Source organism: Arachis stenosperma, chromosome 6 (assembly GCF_014773155.1).
Source record: "Arachis stenosperma cultivar V10309 chromosome 6, arast.V10309.gnm1.PFL2, whole genome shotgun sequence".
Lineage (NCBI taxonomy): Eukaryota > Viridiplantae > Streptophyta > Magnoliopsida > Fabales > Fabaceae > Arachis > Arachis stenosperma.
In genome coordinates this window covers 6,940,413-6,957,610 of record NC_080382.1, presented here as the reverse complement: position 1 = coordinate 6,957,610, position 17,198 = coordinate 6,940,413, and the positions used below count along the sequence as shown (strand labels likewise).

The 17,198-nt window shown below is 32.6% G+C and overlaps 3 protein-coding genes and 2 non-coding genes across 5 annotated transcripts; 2 read left to right on the top strand and 3 right to left on the bottom strand.

Annotated features, from left to right (window-relative positions):
• Positions 1 to 560: 560 nt before the first annotated feature.
• Positions 561 to 1,923, top strand: LOC130935069 (uncharacterized). Its single transcript, XM_057864629.1, has 3 exons — positions 561 to 1,061; positions 1,145 to 1,389; positions 1,482 to 1,923. The coding sequence occupies exons 1-3, from the start codon at positions 597 to 599 to the stop codon at positions 1,726 to 1,728; spliced, it is 957 nt and encodes a 318-aa protein (XP_057720612.1). The 5' UTR covers positions 561 to 596; the 3' UTR covers positions 1,729 to 1,923.
• A 3,922-nt stretch (positions 1,924 to 5,845) lies between these two features.
• Positions 5,846 to 11,276, top strand: LOC130933560 (uncharacterized). The gene is made up of 5 exons (XM_057863191.1): positions 5,846 to 6,708; positions 6,792 to 7,031; positions 9,780 to 10,368; positions 10,571 to 10,815; positions 10,889 to 11,276. The coding sequence occupies exons 1-5, from the start codon at positions 5,999 to 6,001 to the stop codon at positions 11,133 to 11,135; spliced, it is 2,031 nt and encodes a 676-aa protein (XP_057719174.1). The 5' UTR covers positions 5,846 to 5,998; the 3' UTR covers positions 11,136 to 11,276.
• Positions 11,277 to 11,755: 479 nt separating this feature from the next.
• Positions 11,756 to 13,434, bottom strand: LOC130935021 (60S ribosomal protein L18). The gene is made up of 5 exons (XM_057864561.1): positions 13,341 to 13,434; positions 13,157 to 13,246; positions 12,608 to 12,736; positions 12,324 to 12,506; positions 11,756 to 12,121 (listed from the first exon to the last, which is right to left on the bottom strand). The coding sequence occupies exons 1-5, from the start codon at positions 13,341 to 13,343 to the stop codon at positions 11,963 to 11,965; spliced, it is 564 nt and encodes a 187-aa protein (XP_057720544.1). The 5' UTR covers positions 13,344 to 13,434; the 3' UTR covers positions 11,756 to 11,962.
• Positions 12,852 to 12,931, bottom strand: LOC130938693 (small nucleolar RNA snoR53Y). The gene has a single exon (XR_009069849.1). It is a non-coding gene; the product is annotated as a small nucleolar RNA snoR53Y (small nucleolar RNA).
• On the bottom strand, positions 12,998 to 13,097 carry LOC130938688 (small nucleolar RNA snoR69Y). The gene has a single exon (XR_009069844.1). It is a non-coding gene; the product is annotated as a small nucleolar RNA snoR69Y (small nucleolar RNA).
• Positions 13,435 to 17,198: the final 3,764 nt, after the last annotated feature.

Sequence of the window (17,198 nt, the reverse complement as noted above, 5' to 3'; positions counted from 1 at the left end):
TTATATAAGAAATTCTAATAAATTTTACCTTCTCCTTCTGAAATCTTTAACCCTTGATAGCTCAGAGAAGAGAGTGTAGGGGAGTGGGATTGAGGATTTTAAAATTTAATGGCTCAAAAGAAGGAGAGGAGGATTAAGGGTTTTGGAAATTGTTAGGTCGAAGAGAAAGTGGGAATGGAATATACCAACTCATAATTAATAAAAAATTAAAATTATACATCAACTTTAATTTCTGGTTTATCAAAAAAAAAGACACATGTCCATAAAATTTTAAATCTCAAAACGCAACTAATGGTCCAGCTTTCAGATTCACGTGAAGTCATTTTTGATGACTTCATTATTGGAGTGGCCGCCTTAAATTATTCATTGTATTTCTCTGTCTCAATCATGATATTGAAACAAAAATTACTCTAATCATTTTGGAATAAGCAGCCACCATAAAATAAATTATCAACTGTGGCAATTACGTATATGATTCCATCATGTGATCAATAATTCAGTTTGTCGACTTTCTCAAGTACAAAACTGTTTTCTTAGTATTAATATTCGGTTCCTTAGCACTTAGCAGCAAGATATAAGAGCTTTGGTCACGAGAAATGGAGGGAATAGAACACACAAGAGTGGAAGTGAATGGCATCAACATGCATGTTGCAGTGAAAGGGCAAGGCCCGGTCGTGCTCTTCCTCCACGGCTTCCCAGAGCTCTGGTACTCCTGGCGCCACCAGATTCTCGCTCTCAGTCACAAAGGGTACCGCTGCGTGGCCCCCGATCTCCGCGGCTTTGGCGACACCGATGCTCCTGCTTCCGTGGACAGCTATAATTGTGTCCACGTTGTGAGTGACCTTGTTGCACTTATTCAGTCTCTTCAAGTCGAGAAAGTGTTCTTAGTGGCTCATGATTGGGGTGCAATCATCGGTTGGTACCTCTGCTTGTTTCGTCCTGAACTAGTCAAAGCTTATGTATGCCTCAGTGTACCTTTCTTCCGAAGAAACCCCACTGTTCCCACCGTTGACTCCATGCGTGCTCTCTATGGAGATGACTACTATATATGCAGATTTCAGGCATCCTCTATCTCACTCTCTCACTCATATATATAACTTACTGTTTGCTCCATGCATTTATATATGATGGATCTGATATGTAGGAAGAAGGGAAAGTGGAAGCTGATATGGCTCAAGTTGGGGCTGAGTATGCCATCAAGAACATGCTTACAAATCGCAGGAAAGGTCCTCCAATATTCCCTAAGGGAGAGTATGGAACCGCTTTCAATCCTGATATGAAACAAGACTTGCCTTCCTGGCTCACTCAACAAGATCTTGCTTATTTTGTCTCCAAATTCGAAAAGACAGGTTTCACCGGAGGATTGAATTACTATAGGAATTTTAACAAGTAATTAAGTTTTCTTGAATCTTGATATTGAAATATACAGGATAGTATATTCTCTTATTAAAGATAAGTTTTCAATTGTAAATTTTTTGCAGGAACTGGGAGCTGACGGCACCATGGAGTGGAGCGAAGATCAAAGTGCCGGTGAAATTCATAGCAGGTGAGTTGGACTCGGTATACACATCGTTAGGGATGGAAGATTATATTGAGAGTGGAGGTTTCAAGGAAGATGTGCCAGGCTTGGAGGAAGTCATTATTCAACCAGGAGTAGCTCACTTCAACAATCAGGAGACGCCACATGATATCACTAATCACATTTACAACTTCATTACCAAGTTCTGATTCTACTTAATTATTACCCACTACTATTTGGTTCTGTTTTAGCGTTTTACCATAGGAAGCCATATATATAAGAATAAGGCTACTCGTCCTACCTGCTCTCTGGAATGTATATCTCTCTTTAATTTTCACTTCTATATCTTATCCTAGAATTTGCTTTTAAAGTCCTCTTAAACTGAATAATGAACCTATTTTTCAGTTGCTCCGAGTGGTAGTTTTCTGCACCAATTTGTGCCACCCTACAAACCACATTTATAACCCTACCTACTCAAAACCCAGAATGTTCTAAAAGCAATTATTTACTAATCAGAAACATTATTCAAGGAAATGTAATGTAAGCTCATTATGAAGTGTACGTGTGTAAATTAAAAGATTACTATGTGATGATATCAATGAGAAGAGATTAAAACCAAAAATTCTTTGTTACTAAGGATAAGTTTGACAAACAGCTAAATAAAATTAAACTCCTAAGAAAATATAAAACGCAAATGAAGCTGTTATGCAGATTTTTTGCATAAGTGGATGTAAATGATCGACTATTAAATGTTGTGAGTTCTCAGGTCAATAAAAAATTTTAAGATAAAAGGAAAGGAAAAAGAAGGAATTGAAATGTAAAAGTAAAGAAATAAAAAAAATAAAAAGAAAAAATATAAAATGTAAATGAAAAATATAAACAACAACTGAAAGAAAAGGTATAAGATGTAAATGAAAGACTCAAAGAAAAGGTAGGAGGAATATTTGATTTTTTTTTTTTTGTGAATCCGTTTGCCTAAGTGTGACATTAGCAATTTTAGAGTATTTTGCCAAATAATTCTGACCCTTTATTCTGATCCTAAAATTTATTTATAGAGAATTTTAATAATTAAAAATTATAATTATATCTAATAACTTTTAAGAATCGTTTGTAAAAGACTTGTTCCACATATTTGGACAGTATAACTCTATCATAGGAGAGTATATAACGTAATTGTTTCTAAAATTGGCTCTAATAGTGACTTCCAAAGTTGCTTTCGATCTACACTAAAGTTGGTGGGTTTTTTTTTTTACAGAAAGAAACGTTTTTCAATTATAGAAAAGTCAAACGATACTTATAAATATTAAAAAAATATCAATTCTACGTAGATAACAAAAAGATAGATATCTTATGTATTGAATTAAAATTTGATAACAAGTCTAATATTCGATTATTAAAAATATTAACAAAAAAAAATAAAAATCAAATAGAATTTTTTTTTTTTTAAATCTACACATATGTGTTGCAAACAAATAAGATATATCTTCTTCTTTTCCATATAGATTTGAATATTTTTTGAATTTGAAAATTTTCTTATAAACAAAACTATTTCTTCATAGAGTTTTCCTTCAAGATCTGAAACGATCTGTATTATCAGAACACTACCAACAATCATAACGGGAACCAAAACGCTACCACAAACAAGGGAGAAAAACCACAAATGAGTTATAAAATCAAGAACATAAAGCTAAGTTTAGGTCCGAAGGAAAGTTATCTTAGATCTAGATCTGAATCTCAAATCTAAATCTCTAAAAGAAAAGCAGAAAACAGAAACAAAACAAGAAATAAGAAGCAAGAAGATAAGAGAGAAGAAGTTAAAGAGGTGACGGAACAGTGTGGGCGAAGGTGGAGGAGAACAGAAAACAGAGAAAAAGGAGAAAGGAGGAGAAAGAAGGGGAGGCAGAGGAGACGAAAAAGAGAGAAAAGGTTAAGGAAACAGGAGTTAAATAGAAAATGTTAAGGGAGATAGAAGCATTGAGGCGGCGACGGCTCTCAAAATAACTTTAGGGTTTACCTCAACAGGAGAGAAAGAGAACCGATATTCTTTAAAAATTGGTGGTTCACAATGCAATAATATTTTTGGCACTTGGCAATATTAAAATTTAAACTTATACTTGTCAAAGAGTTCAATAATATATTATCGAAAATATTATTTTTTAATATAACAAATGTCTTCTATTTATGTTTTTTACTAGAAAAAAGAAAATATAAATACTTAATATTATACTCCACTTGAGAGACTGTATTTATGAAAGTAGTTGTACATTTTGCTATAAATAACTAACTAGTTTATTGTATGTAATTGTTGGTACAAAAAATGGATATTTTTTACTATCAATAATTTCGACCATAAAAGTGTGATATTTCAACTGCAGAAACAAAAATGAACAAGTCGAAGCCGATGAAAGTGACCTTTTTTGAACATCAAGATTTACTACTCGATCTTTAAAGCTGAAGAAGAGAACATGGGATTGACATTTGAGGAGTAAGCTAGGACTTGAAAACTAAAAGATACATGAGTGTCAAAACTTGGGAATAAACATTTTTCATGATCAAGGCAATGTCGTGACCGAGAAAAAAGAGAAAATAGAATCGTGGACAACATGCTACATAATTAGTCAATCTTATGGTCTATACATAATAAAAACTCAGAAGAGTTCGGAGATTCAATCCAGAACGCTAGGGTTCACCAAGGATCGAACTCTTGACCTTTCGGATCTAGCGCTTTAATACCATATCATGATACCACTCATCCCAAAAGTTTCAGCTAATGGGAAAATGTAACACTAATGATTATATCTCTAATACTCCATAAACCTCCATTGTTATTTATTTTCTTTATATTATGTTACTGCTTTGATTTAATCGATACTTTATACTTTTATTGTCTATTATTCTATTTGATTATCTATTCCTTAGTTTTGCATCATCATTTATTATAATAAGTTTACCACTAATAATATTGACATAAATTGCTTTGACACTAATTAAATAATTTTTTGATCGAATTTATTCTTTTTAAAAAGAGTTATATCTGTTTTTTCTATTTGAGATCTTGATACAAATTCGTTTCGACACTACTTGTCGAAATCGACAAAAAAACGAGTTAAACAATAATAACACAAATAGATATAAATAATAATTTCCTCAGTTTCTCTTGATCTTAACAGCCATTGTTTTTTAATCTTCAATTACCATGACAATTAGTCATGATTGGTAATAAACTAACATCACCGTCTGAATCTTTTGGAACACCGACAAATCAGATATGGGAAGCATATATGTTAAGAATCACATCAACTCTGAGCTTGTTAATTCATAATGGATTTTAAAGCAATATTCAATGTGAGAAGAGCTTACAAGAAAGCAATATATCTATAATATGGCTCGAGCTGATTAGCAACATTGCAGATCTTAGTTTCTTAAAAAGTAAAGCTCAGTCTGTCATGTCTTGTTCCCATTCCTACATATTTTTTACGTTGTGTTTAATATGTTGGTTCAGTTTGGTGTAATGAAGCACCTCTTTTTGTACTGCATTAAATAGTTGATAGTGATACAGTGCAATCCACTTACAATATATAATAGGAGAATGCTAGGTAAATAATGACTATTTTGAACAATATGAACAACCACCAATCAAATGAAAATATACTACATCCTAATTTAATGTTATTAATTAAATTTACTCTTTTAACCCTATTAATTCACATTATTCACACATTGTTTAAAAAAATTGTTGATTACCTATACTTTTTCTATATAATATTATTTCCCTCCACTAATTGCTTATTAGCAGGCAATATTCTCAGTGGTTGGTGATGATTATGGATGACCAAGTAATTTCCTGCTTCTATGAATTACGCTGCGTTTACAACTAACATGGACAAATTTAAAAATGGGCACCCTTTTATTGATTCACCTTTCGAAGAATCCAAACTACGAGTTCCTTTACATAAAAGTTAAATGGTGTATCTCATTATACAAGGCATAAAACAAATGAACAAATTACAGAATAGAAAAATGCTATATAAGTCATAATATAATATTGATTCATTATAATTCGATTGTAATTTCTCTCGTATGGTAAGCCACTTATAAAATAAATATTCAAATTTTTGAATTATATTATTTTTATTTTTAATATTCAAAATATAATGCTCTATTTAAAGAATGAAAAGGAAATAAATAAGAGTTGAAGGCCGGCTTCGATCCACTATAACACCAGTAAACACCTCCACTGAAGAGATGCCGTACAATGATATTCTGTGTTGCATATAACTGCCGCAAGGACGGACGACACTCTCCATTGAACGAGATATGAATATTCCAAATTCTGAAAATAAATAAATAAGTTGGATAAAGGATGTAGTGTCCCATTTCCATCGTAGGAGCCACTACCCATTGCCGAACCAACTCTCTTTCTCTCCATTTAAATTCATTCATATTCTTCATCCCATCCATACACAAAACAGAACAAACATGGAAACCATACAGCACAGAACGGTGCCAGTGAATGGCATCAACATGCACGTTGCTGAGAAAGGAGAAGGCCCAGTGCTGCTCTTCCTCCACGGCTTCCCCGAGCTATGGTACACCTGGCGCCACCAGATTCTGGCTCTCTCCTCCAAGGGATACCGCTGCGTGGCGCCAGATCTCCGTGGCTACGGGGACACCGATGTTCCAGAGTCGGTGAGCAGCTACACTTGCTTCCACATGGTGGGAGACATTGTTGCGCTCATCGACTCACTTGGAGTGGATCAAGTGTTCCTGGTGGCTCATGACTGGGGCGCCATGATTGGTTGGTACCTCTGCATGTTCCGCCCGGAGAGAATCAAAGCATATGTATGCCTCAGCGTGCCTCTCCTGCGAAGACACCCTACCATAAAAACCGTTGATGGGATGCGTTTCTTGTATGGTGATGACTACTACATTTGCAGGTTTCAGGAAGTGGGAGAAATGGAAGGTCAGATAGCTCAAGTTGGAACACTCAATGCCATGAAGAATATCCTCACAACCCGCAAGACTGGCCCTCCCATCCTTCCCAAGGGACAGTTTGGAAATGGAGTCAATGAATCTACCCCTGAGACCTTGCCTTCTTGGCTCACTCAGGACGATCTCGATTATTTTGTCTCCAAATTCGACAAAACTGGCTTCACCGGTGGCTTGAACTACTACAGAAATTTGAACTTGTGAGTGTGTGTGTGTGTGTGTGAGGGCATGATAACTAATTAATTGATTAATAATTGTAGTTAATTAATTTGTGAATGTGCAGGAACTGGGAGTTGACGGCACCATGGAGTGGAACGAAGATAAAGGTGCCGGTGAAATTCATAACAGGTGATATGGACATGGTGTACACGTCGCTAGGGATGAAAGATTATATCGAGAGTGGGCTTTTCAAGGAAGAGGTGCCGAATTTGGAGGAAGTCATTGTTCAAGAAGGTGTAGCTCACTTCAACAATCAAGAGGCAGCAGAGGATGTCACTAATCACATTTACACCTTCATTACTAAGTTCTAATAATATCATCATCAAATAAAAGCCTTGTCTACTTGGCGTTACGTTCCTTCTGTTTCAAATAAGTTAGAGCTCACTGCTCACTGCTCTTTTTGTTTCACTTGTACTCCATGCAAGTCTTAGAGCAAACCTCCTTTTTTTTCATTTTTATAATAAGCTAAACTTGTCGTAACAATAATTCATTGCATCTCTTCTTCATTCTCTGTTTTCGGTTTAGGCAATTACTTTTTATGAAGATGCTAAAAGCCTAAAAGTATTTTTTTTATGATGATTTTTGTTTAAAAAGTATAATATATTTATTTGACTATATTTTAAATAGGAATAACATTTTTATTATATATAAAAATTTAAGTCCTATAATTTATTTTTTAATGATGAAAATAAAATATCTTTACATTATATGATGACAGTTATGAAAGTAGCCACCTTCGGTTTATACTATGCGTTTTTGCCCTTGTTCTCTCCTTGATTTCTTGGATCAAAGTGCATATCTCAAACTAAATCTGCCACGTAATAAATACCAAGGGAAAAAGTTTGTCATCATCATCACATAAAACGCCACCTACATAACGACACCCAACTCCAATGATGTCTACATCCTAAAATCCAAATGGCCATTAGAATTTAAATTCATTAGAGATATAAATTAAGATTAACTTAACCAAATTGGTAGTTAATTAGAAATTAGAAATTTAAAGAGATTACTGTTGAGGCTGTTGCGAATATCTTCTTCCTAGTACCTGGATGGGCTCTAAATGTGACAAATTTTCCATGTTTTGTTGTTGGAAGGGGGACCAGAACAGAACAGACCAGACCCTAAGTCAAGATAGCTTATCGGGTCGGTAGGCGGATACAGATATTGTCCTTATGTATCACATGCCATAACAGAAAGTAGCTAATGGTCCTTCCTTATTAATTGAAATGTTGATTCTTGAACATATCATAAAAGAAATTGAAGACTAATCTCTGAGGTGATTTCGTCAATTCATTTCAGCACCGACCCGACACTAGTAGGTAAGAGAGAAAAAAATTGTACTAAATTTTTTTATTATTCTTTTTTTTGTACATATTTTTTTTATTATTCTTTAACGTATAGAAGATTACCAAAAGTAAAAAGTGTTTACAAAAATGATATATATAACATTTCTCTTTATAAATAGTTTAAATTAAAAAAATATTATTTTAACAATTAATAACTGCCAGATAAATTATTCAGTTTACCCTTTGTTGTTAAATACTAGAAAACTTAATTCGGTTATCAATTGTTAATTGTCAAGCTACTTTTAGTTGTTGAAATAACATTTTTTCTTTAAATTATACCCCACAATCATTTTAATTTAGAATATTTAAAATTAAATAGACTTGTTTTGCGCATATTTGTAATACGATTTTTATTTTACAGTCGTCTGAAAAAAAATTAAAAATATCTCTCTAAACATATTTAGATATATTCAAATATTATTATATGTCAACATATTTAATTTTATTCTTTAATTTATATTTTAAAATAAATTTAAAAATAATATGTATTATTATTTATAAAAATAAAAATATATTAAATATTTTATATAAATAAAAAAGATATTAAAATGTTTTTAGAAACAATTTATATTTTAATATTTATATTATTATAATTTATTTAAAATATATATAATGTCACGTATTTCATAAAAAATTAAAATTAATACGTCTTTGTATTAGTGCATCTTCTTAGCGTATGGATTTTATAAATTTATTTATCCATAAATTTTTCTTATTAAGTAAAACCGATTACGTTTTCTATTAATTAAATAAATCTTTTTTTATTAAGTTTATATCATTAAATATGTTTGATGTCAAATGCTTTTGATTTGCATATATATATACTCTAGTAAAGTTACCATTACTCCTCCAACTCCCACCGCTTCGGCTGCCCAACTACTGAACTGATGAAACCTTCCTGCTCTAGAGTCAGACACATAAATTCAAATTAGGTGGAAACTTGCAAAAAATTATTTTGATGTGTAGATGATATTTAAGAATTGTTAAATAATTTAATAAATTTAATTAAATTATTATTTAATAAATTTTAATTATAAATTTTATATAAAAATAACGGCGTATAAATGTAAATTTGGATTGATCTATGTGTCCACTTTGTTTTATTTGAGGCAAATTTTTCAATGATAAAAACTCATGTATAATTTTTTTATATGAAATTGATAATTAAAAATTATTTAATAATAATTTAATCAAATATATTAAATTATTTGATAATTTTTAAATATTAATTTTACATAAAAATAATTAAATCTAAATTTTTATTTTTTTTTAATAGTTGGCTAAAATTTTGGAGGAAATTTGAATAAAATGATTAGGCATGAACAATGATGGCACTACCCTATAAATAATTGTGGCTAAAATTTTTAATAATAATATATAATGTTATATAATTAATATTATTTAGTGTATATATATATTCTAATATTCTAACTCTAATTTTATGGTCAATAATAAAGAAATAATAACTTAAATTATTTTATTTAATTTAATATTTATAATTTTATACATATAATATTTATAATTATATAATTATATATCTAATATTATTTAATTATTTTAAAAATAATTAAAATATATATATATCAATCATCTTTAACTATTTTAAACTATTTTTTCGTTATCTCCTAAACTTTTTTGTTTTATAGTATAGATGTAGAATATTTATAACGCGAAACAATTATAAATCAAGAGATCTATTTAAGGAGGAGTGGAAATGTGTGCGAAACAGGTGTATGCCTTTCCCATTTCTATCCCTACTTCAAATTCATTTCATTCATTCATAGTTTCATACACACAGCACCCAACCCTTCTTCTCACATCACAAACATGGAAACCATAGAGCACAAAACACTGGAAGTAAACGGCATCAAGATGCATGTTGCAGAGAAAGGAGAAGGCCCCGTGGTGCTCTTCCTCCACGGCTTCCCGGAGCTCTGGTACACGTGGCGCCACCAGATTCTGTCTCTATCCTCCAAGGGTTACCGCTGCGTGGCCCCGGATCTCCGCGGCTACGGAGACACCGATGCTCCTTCTTCAGTGAGCAGCTACACTTGCTTCCACATAGTGGGAGACATTGTTGCACTCATTGACTCGTTGGGCGTGGATCAAGTGTTCCTGGTGGCTCATGACTGGGGTGCCATAATCGGCTGGTACCTCTGCATGTTCCGCCCTGACAGAGTGAAAGCATACGTTTGTCTCAGTGTTCCTTTCTTGCCCAGAAACCCAAACGTGAAGCCCGTAGACGCCATGCGTGCCTTGTATGGAGATGACTACTACATCTGCAGATTCCAGGTTTTCTTTTCTTATGACAACGACAACTCTGTGATACAAAATCCGCACACTTTCAAGTATATATGTGTGTGGTACAATTAATTAATGCGCTTTTTTTTTATGCAACAAGGCTAATAATAATGTTTTCTCAACTTCTCAACAACCCTCTTCAACTTCATTTATTACAATTAGAGACTTTGACACGATGAATTTGGTGTGGCAGGAGCCTGGGAAGGCCGAAGCGGAGTTTGGAAAAGCTAAGCCAGAACATGTGATCAAGAAGATGTTTTGCAATCGTGCCACTGGGCCACCAATTCTGCCAAAACAAGGGATGCCTTCAAATCCCCCCAGTACTACTGAAATTCCTTTACCTAATTGGTTAACTCAAGAAGATGTGGCTTATTTTGCTTCTAAGTTTGAGAAAACTGGCTTCACTGGACCTCTTAACTACTATAGAAACATGAACTTGTGAGTTCCCTTTACTCGTTCTAATTATTTATACTGTTTGTGAGTGCTGATATTTACAGTGTGATATTTACAGGAATTGGGAGCTGACAGCGGCATGGACTGGGGTCCAAATAAAAGTGCCGGTGAAGTTCATCACAGGTGAATTGGATATGGTATACACTTCCCCTTCGATTAAACAGTACATAGAGAGCGGTGCTTTCAAGAGAGATGTGCCAAATTTACAAGATGTGGTTGTGCAACAAGGGGTGGCTCACTTCAACAACCAAGAAGCTGCTGTGGACGTAACCAATCACATTTATGACTTCATTAACAACTTCTGATATTAATTATGTTATCATCACAATTATACTTTCGTTTTTTCTTATTTGGTCTAGTTTTCTCCTGTAATTTAAAATATTGAAACCGTGATGTTATGTCATTTTCTTTTAATTGCAAGATCAAATCAGTGCTACTTCGATACCTATAAGCCAAATTTATATTTATTTGATTTCGGTATCTATAAGCCAAATTTATATTTATTTGATTACATTAAGTTGTTTTTTTAGTATTTAATTATACTACAATTCAGAAGTATCTTGAATTATGACAAATACGACCGTGTTTCGGAAAATAAATATACGTTAGAATTCAACCTTGAAAACATAAGAATATTGCACAAGACAATTGTAAACGATGGGGGTGAGTGAAATTAGTGAGAAATTAGGGCTTCACCCATTTCAGATGGCTTGAATAAGAGACTGGTAGTTCAACACTCATTAGATGGCTTAGTAGATCGATTGTGATCTACATCAAGATCAAATAATATTAGGGATAAGAATCTAGCTTTAACAAAATGTGCCTGCACTATAGAGTTAAGTGCACAATCCCAATTCAAGTTCATATCGCTGAAAAGGCTACCGATTCAGTAGACTAAGAAAACAAAAGGAAGGGGAACAAAAACTTCATAATAATATACGACAACAAATATTATAGCACTTATAGTAGACTTCAAAGTATAAGAGGAGAAAAGCAGCACAACCTCCATTCTCCATACCAAATATTTTTTACCGAAACATAACATAAGAAAACTGTCTTCAGCACTAGGATATGGGAGGAAGGGTTAAATTTCAAAACTAAAAACTTAAGAAAAATAGGGAAACAATACAACTTAAACCCTAAATCCTTTGCTGTTCCTCCTTCCTCTAGCCCTCTCAAACTTCCTTCCCTTAGATCGTACATAAGGCTTGGTATGGCTGTGAGGAACACCAGGAGCAGGACCAAAGTGTTTCACAGCTTCCCTGGAGTTCTTTGGGCCTCTAAGAAGGACCTGCATTCATACAACAATATATAAACCAAATTAACCATCTAAAAACTGATCACTTCAATATTTCCAAACTCATCCTATCATAATGCATAGTACCATTATTTTGAACCAGTCCAGGTCAAATATCCATTGATAAGTTTATATATCATAGTCATAGACATCATTTGAAACTAGTAAGTGGATTATATATCTCATCTACACATACCGTGTTCTGTCCGAGAGGAGCCCTAAGTGCAAGCTGATCAAATGTCAAGCATTCACCACCAGCCTTCTCTATTCTAGCACGTGCAGTCTCTGTAAACCTGAGTGCAGTAACCTTCAATGCAGGAACTTCATACACTCTGATATCATCGGTTACGCTTCCCACTACAACGGCAATTTTACCTTCCTGCATCAAAAAAACAAACATCCAGTGGAGAGTATAAGTACTCAAAACTTGAAAGAATTTCTATCTTACCACTGAGAAAGATAAGAGAGGGAAAAACAAACCTTTCCCTTCATGAACTTAATCAAGCGTGACAAAGAAAGCGGAGGCTTGTTAACCTTGCTCATGAACAAGCGCTTCAGTATCACGGCATTGAAATTACTGCCGGTCCTCCTCACAAGGAAGCGGTAAAGCTGATCATGTCACACCAAATCAGAACCGTCCAAATACATACTTTAATAAAGAACAAATACATAAATAAATAAATCTCCAAAACAGATCAAAATTTGCACAATTTATAGTTAAAGGAGTTCCCTCAGTATAATGAAAGGAATAATCAAATGTTATTCAGCATTAGCATGGTAAAGAATAGCAGCATCATTGGGAACCTTGCAAATTACAAGCACTAAAGTATTACTAAAAAGCATAAATTATAACGTGTTAGTGAAGTGTGTGTTGAGGCTCAGAGAAATGTGGAGAATTCTATTCCCAGGCCTTGATAATAGTGAAGGCCTCGTAATGAGCTGGGATCACATTTTCATCATCGTCGTGAATATTATATAGAAAAGAAGAAAGAAAGGGATCTGGAGTTTGAGAATAATAATGAGAAGAACCTTGACGAGGAGCTTGAGGTAGATATCATTGGACTTGGGTGCGGTCCTTTTGCTCTTTTTGCTCTTGCCGCCAGCCTTAATATCGATCCCCTGCGTATTCAAATTTGGAAATGCAGAACGATCAGCGGTTACAGCACAACAACAATAAGAGATGGAAGAAGGGGAAGATGAGAGCGAAGGGTACCATTGCAGCTTTGGATGTGTTTTCTGTGTTGGAACCAAGAGCTTCTCCGACGCTGCGCCTGCTCGCTATAAAACACCATCAAGCCAAAACTAGGGTTTTTCATTTGCTCCCCTTTCATGTGGATTTGGGCCTTATGGGCCAAACCCGTTCTATTTTATTTTTTATTGTTTAGATAAAAACTCTATATCCAATATATAGGTTGCTCTGGTATGCGTCCTCCACTGAACAAATTTGGGGACCATGAGAACAAATTGGGGGCCTACTTTGCAAATAGATACACATAAAAATAATATTTGTACCAATTTCATGTATATTTTGAGTAAAATACCAATTTGATTTTTGTTCATTTGTCCGAATGACAATAAGACCCTTAATTAAAAAAATGATTCACTTTCGCTCTTGACTCTATGTTTCATTTACCAACACAGTCTTTCTGTCATTTTTACTGTCAAAGAATAACGAAATTTACTAATATGCTCATTAAGTTGGTGAGGTGAAGTTCAGATGGTGAGGTGAATATTAGGTGAATATTAAATGTTCACGTAACTCGGAAATGACAAAAACATATTTGTTCCATTTCATGTGAGCACGAATCACACTATTTTGCTGCTCTCAGAAGACGTTATTAGATGATTTTTGTCTTCATCTCTCCCTTTGTTTCATGTTTGAAACCCTAAATCTCTATGAGCAGTAGCAGAAAGTATAGGAGTGAAAAAGATAAGGTGAATGATGATGATAGGAGTGTAGATAAATTTTATACATATTTTGATTATCCTATAGATCTACTAGAAGTAATTGATGATGGAGTTAGAGAGAAAATTCTTGAAGGAGAGATGTATTCTAAATACCAGAAAGACATTTGAAGTAACTTGTAATAAGTGTGGCCAAAAGGGCCATTACTACAAGACTTGCTCAAAGTCTCTAACGATTTTAATTGGAAGCATATGGCCAAGAAGAAAAGAAGATTTAGAAAGGAGAATGTTGCATCAGTGGATTCTACCAACATCACAAATGTATAATCACTCTAGGATTCGATTGTCAGAATTTTAAGTGTCATATTATATTTTCATGAGGGGTTTAATTGTCTGTAACTAAAATGCTCATGTGTTTAATTCATCATATTTGAACAATGATTTATATAGCTTTAGGAAGCACAGAAATTCAAAAAATAGTCAGAATGTCAATTCTGCAGTAACTATCATGGATCCAATGGTGAGTAGGTTCATGGTTATATCTCTCAAAGTTGTGTTCATAATCTTGTCATTGTTTATATATGAATTGTATGTTATCTGTAATTGTAGGTAAAGGCGAAAAAATAAAAGAAGAAACTACCTAAATCAGTTCGAAAATGAGGGACTCTAATAGTACAAGTGGATGAAACTCACTTTCATCGTTTGTTCTCCCAAATAGAGGTTGTAACCTAAATCACAATTAAATTATACTATTTCATCGTTCACCCCATCTCTTCTACTCCCACACTCTCTTCTAGCTCATGAAGATTTAGGGTTCCAAACATGAAATAAAGGGAGAGAGACGACGAGAATCATTTAATAACGTCTTCTGGAGACTACAAAACAACGTCATTCGTGATCATGTGGAACAAGACAGATAGCCCCCTATCCTTTTTAACAAGCCACATGAGTATTTAACATCCACCTCATCACTTTAACCTTCCACTTCAACAACTTAACGAGACACATCCGTAAGTTCTACTACTCTTTAACGATAAAAGTGATAGAAAGATTGGCCGACGGAGCATAAAGTTAGGAGTTGAAGTGAATCTTTTTTTGTTCAAAAATCGCGTTGTCATTCGGACAAATAGACAGAATCAAATTGGTACTTTATTATGTATATTTCACTCGTATACCTTTTTCACAGTATTAAAAAAGAATTCATTTTTCATCTCCTTCCACTTTTATTAATTATTTTTAATATCAATAATAAAAAAATATACAAATTATTTGGAATAAAAGGCAAAAATGGATACACAAACAAATTATGGCCCAAAGATTAAACAATCTAAAATTTTTGTCCACTCCAAAATTGGAACACAAACTTGTTTAAGACACAGAAATTTCTAATAACTTTTTTTTCTATACTTATTAAATTAATTTGAGTTAGTCGAGTGATCAACTCGCAAGTTTGTTTGATCGAGATTTAAATTTCACCTTGTGTATGTAATAACTTATTGGCCAACAACAGACTCTTAAATTGAGCTTAGATCCACAACAGATTAATCCTTGACTTGTTGAACTAAAAGATACCATGAGCAACTAATTTTTGTTAGAAGCCACTCAGATAAAGATACTTAAAACGTATTTTTTAAAAAATATTTTTAAGTAATTAAAATTCAATATATGTAATTAATTAAACCATGTTGTTTTATCAAAATTAGATCAGATAAATTGATTTGGCCAAAAAATCGATAAACTATACCTCGAACAGTTCAACCTGTCTAAATTAATATTTTTTTTATAAAAAATAATTCAAATATCCATATTATAAAAAATTATTAAAATACTTATATATATATATATATATATAAATTTTGAGAACACTAAATTCTAATTTTTTTTATGTGTCGTTATGGGGTTAAGATTTAGGGTTTTCAAAATTAAAAAAAAAAAAAATATATATATATATATATATATATATATATATATATATAAAATAAAAATATTTTAGTCATTTTGTATAATAGGATTATTGTAGTCATTTTTTTATAAAAAAAAATATTAATTTAAATCAATTCAAGATTTAGTTTATCGATTTTTTTTGCCAAATCAATTTATCTGATATAATTTTAACAAAAATAATATAATTTAATCGATTATATGTATTAAATTTTAATTAATAAAAAAATATCTTAAAAAATATTTTAAATATTTTTGTTTGAGCGGCTCCTTTTTTTTCTTTCTATTATATCAAAATTCCAAAATTTCTCTCTCCGTGTGTTTTTTTTTTTTTCTAAAAAAAAAAGATATTTTATTTTAGTTGATGATTTAGATGTTATATGTGAAGAGTAGTAGTGGAAAAAAAATTGAAAGTTGTTTATTAATGTAAAAAAAAAAATATGATGATTTTTTCTGTATTTTTATTTATGTTTGTACCAAATTGTTATAAAATAACTAAATAAATAAATAAATAAGGAAGAAGTAACCAACATAAAGTAAAGAAATATGATTAGATAACAATATTAACCACAATTACTATCTCAATATAAAAGATATGATACTTATATATTTACATATATGTATTAATGTATGAAAGAAAGAAAGAGAGGAAGAATTTTGTATATAGACAATATAAAGAGAGAGAATTCTTATTGCTTGTGTGTATCAAAGTTTCAGCCTATGCCCCTATTTATACATGTGCAAGGCTTTACTTTTTCAAACTAGATTAAATACAATCACCCTTGGTAAACTAAGTCTCATAGAAAATGGTCATCCACATCATTCATCCTTATCACAACAATCCTTATCACAACACTCCCCCTTGGATGACCATTTAGGATTATTGCCTCGTTAAAACCTTACTAAAGAAAACCCAATGGGAAAAAAACTTTAGTGAAGGAAAAAGAGTACAATATCCTTTGTGATGGGGACTGCCTCATTAAAAACCTTGTCAAGAAAAACCCAGTGGGAAAAAACCTGACCAAGGAAAAAAGAGTACAGTCTCCCCCTCTTGCCGACATCATTTAATGTTTCGAAGTCGGCGCATCCCAATCTCATGTACCAATCTTTCAAAGGAGGATTTTGGGAGTGACTTTGTGAATAAATCTGCCAGATTGTCACTTGAGCGGATCTGTTGGATATCAATTGTCCCTTAATTTTGAAGATCATGAGTGAAGAAGAATTT

What these genes read in the sequence shown, in the direction of transcription:
- LOC130935069 (XM_057864629.1), top strand. Translation starts at nt 597, where the DNA reads ATGGAGGGAATAGAACACACAAGAGTGGAAGTGAATGGCATCAACATG. An exon ending in ACTATATATGCAGATTTCAG is followed by an intron (nt 1,062 to 1,144) that starts GCATCCTCTATC and finishes TCTGATATGTAG; the next exon opens with GAAGAAGGGAAAGTGGAAGC. An exon ending in TACTATAGGAATTTTAACAA is followed by an intron (nt 1,390 to 1,481) that starts GTAATTAAGTTT and finishes AATTTTTTGCAG; the next exon opens with GAACTGGGAGCTGACGGCAC.
- LOC130933560 (XM_057863191.1), top strand. Translation starts at nt 5,999, where the DNA reads ATGGAAACCATACAGCACAGAACGGTGCCAGTGAATGGCATCAACATG. An exon ending in ATTTACACCTTCATTACTAA is followed by an intron (nt 7,032 to 9,779) that starts GTTCTAATAATA and finishes GATCTATTTAAG; the next exon opens with GAGGAGTGGAAATGTGTGCG. An exon ending in TACTATAGAAACATGAACTT is followed by an intron (nt 10,816 to 10,888) that starts GTGAGTTCCCTT and finishes TGATATTTACAG; the next exon opens with GAATTGGGAGCTGACAGCGG.
- LOC130935021 (XM_057864561.1), bottom strand. An exon ending in ACCTCAAGCTCCTCGTCAAG is followed by an intron (nt 12,737 to 13,156) that starts GTTCTTCTCATT and finishes TGACATGATCAG; the next exon opens with CTTTACCGCTTCCTTGTGAG. An exon ending in CTCCTCTCGGACAGAACACG is followed by an intron (nt 12,122 to 12,323) that starts GTATGTGTAGAT and finishes GTATGAATGCAG; the next exon opens with GTCCTTCTTAGAGGCCCAAA.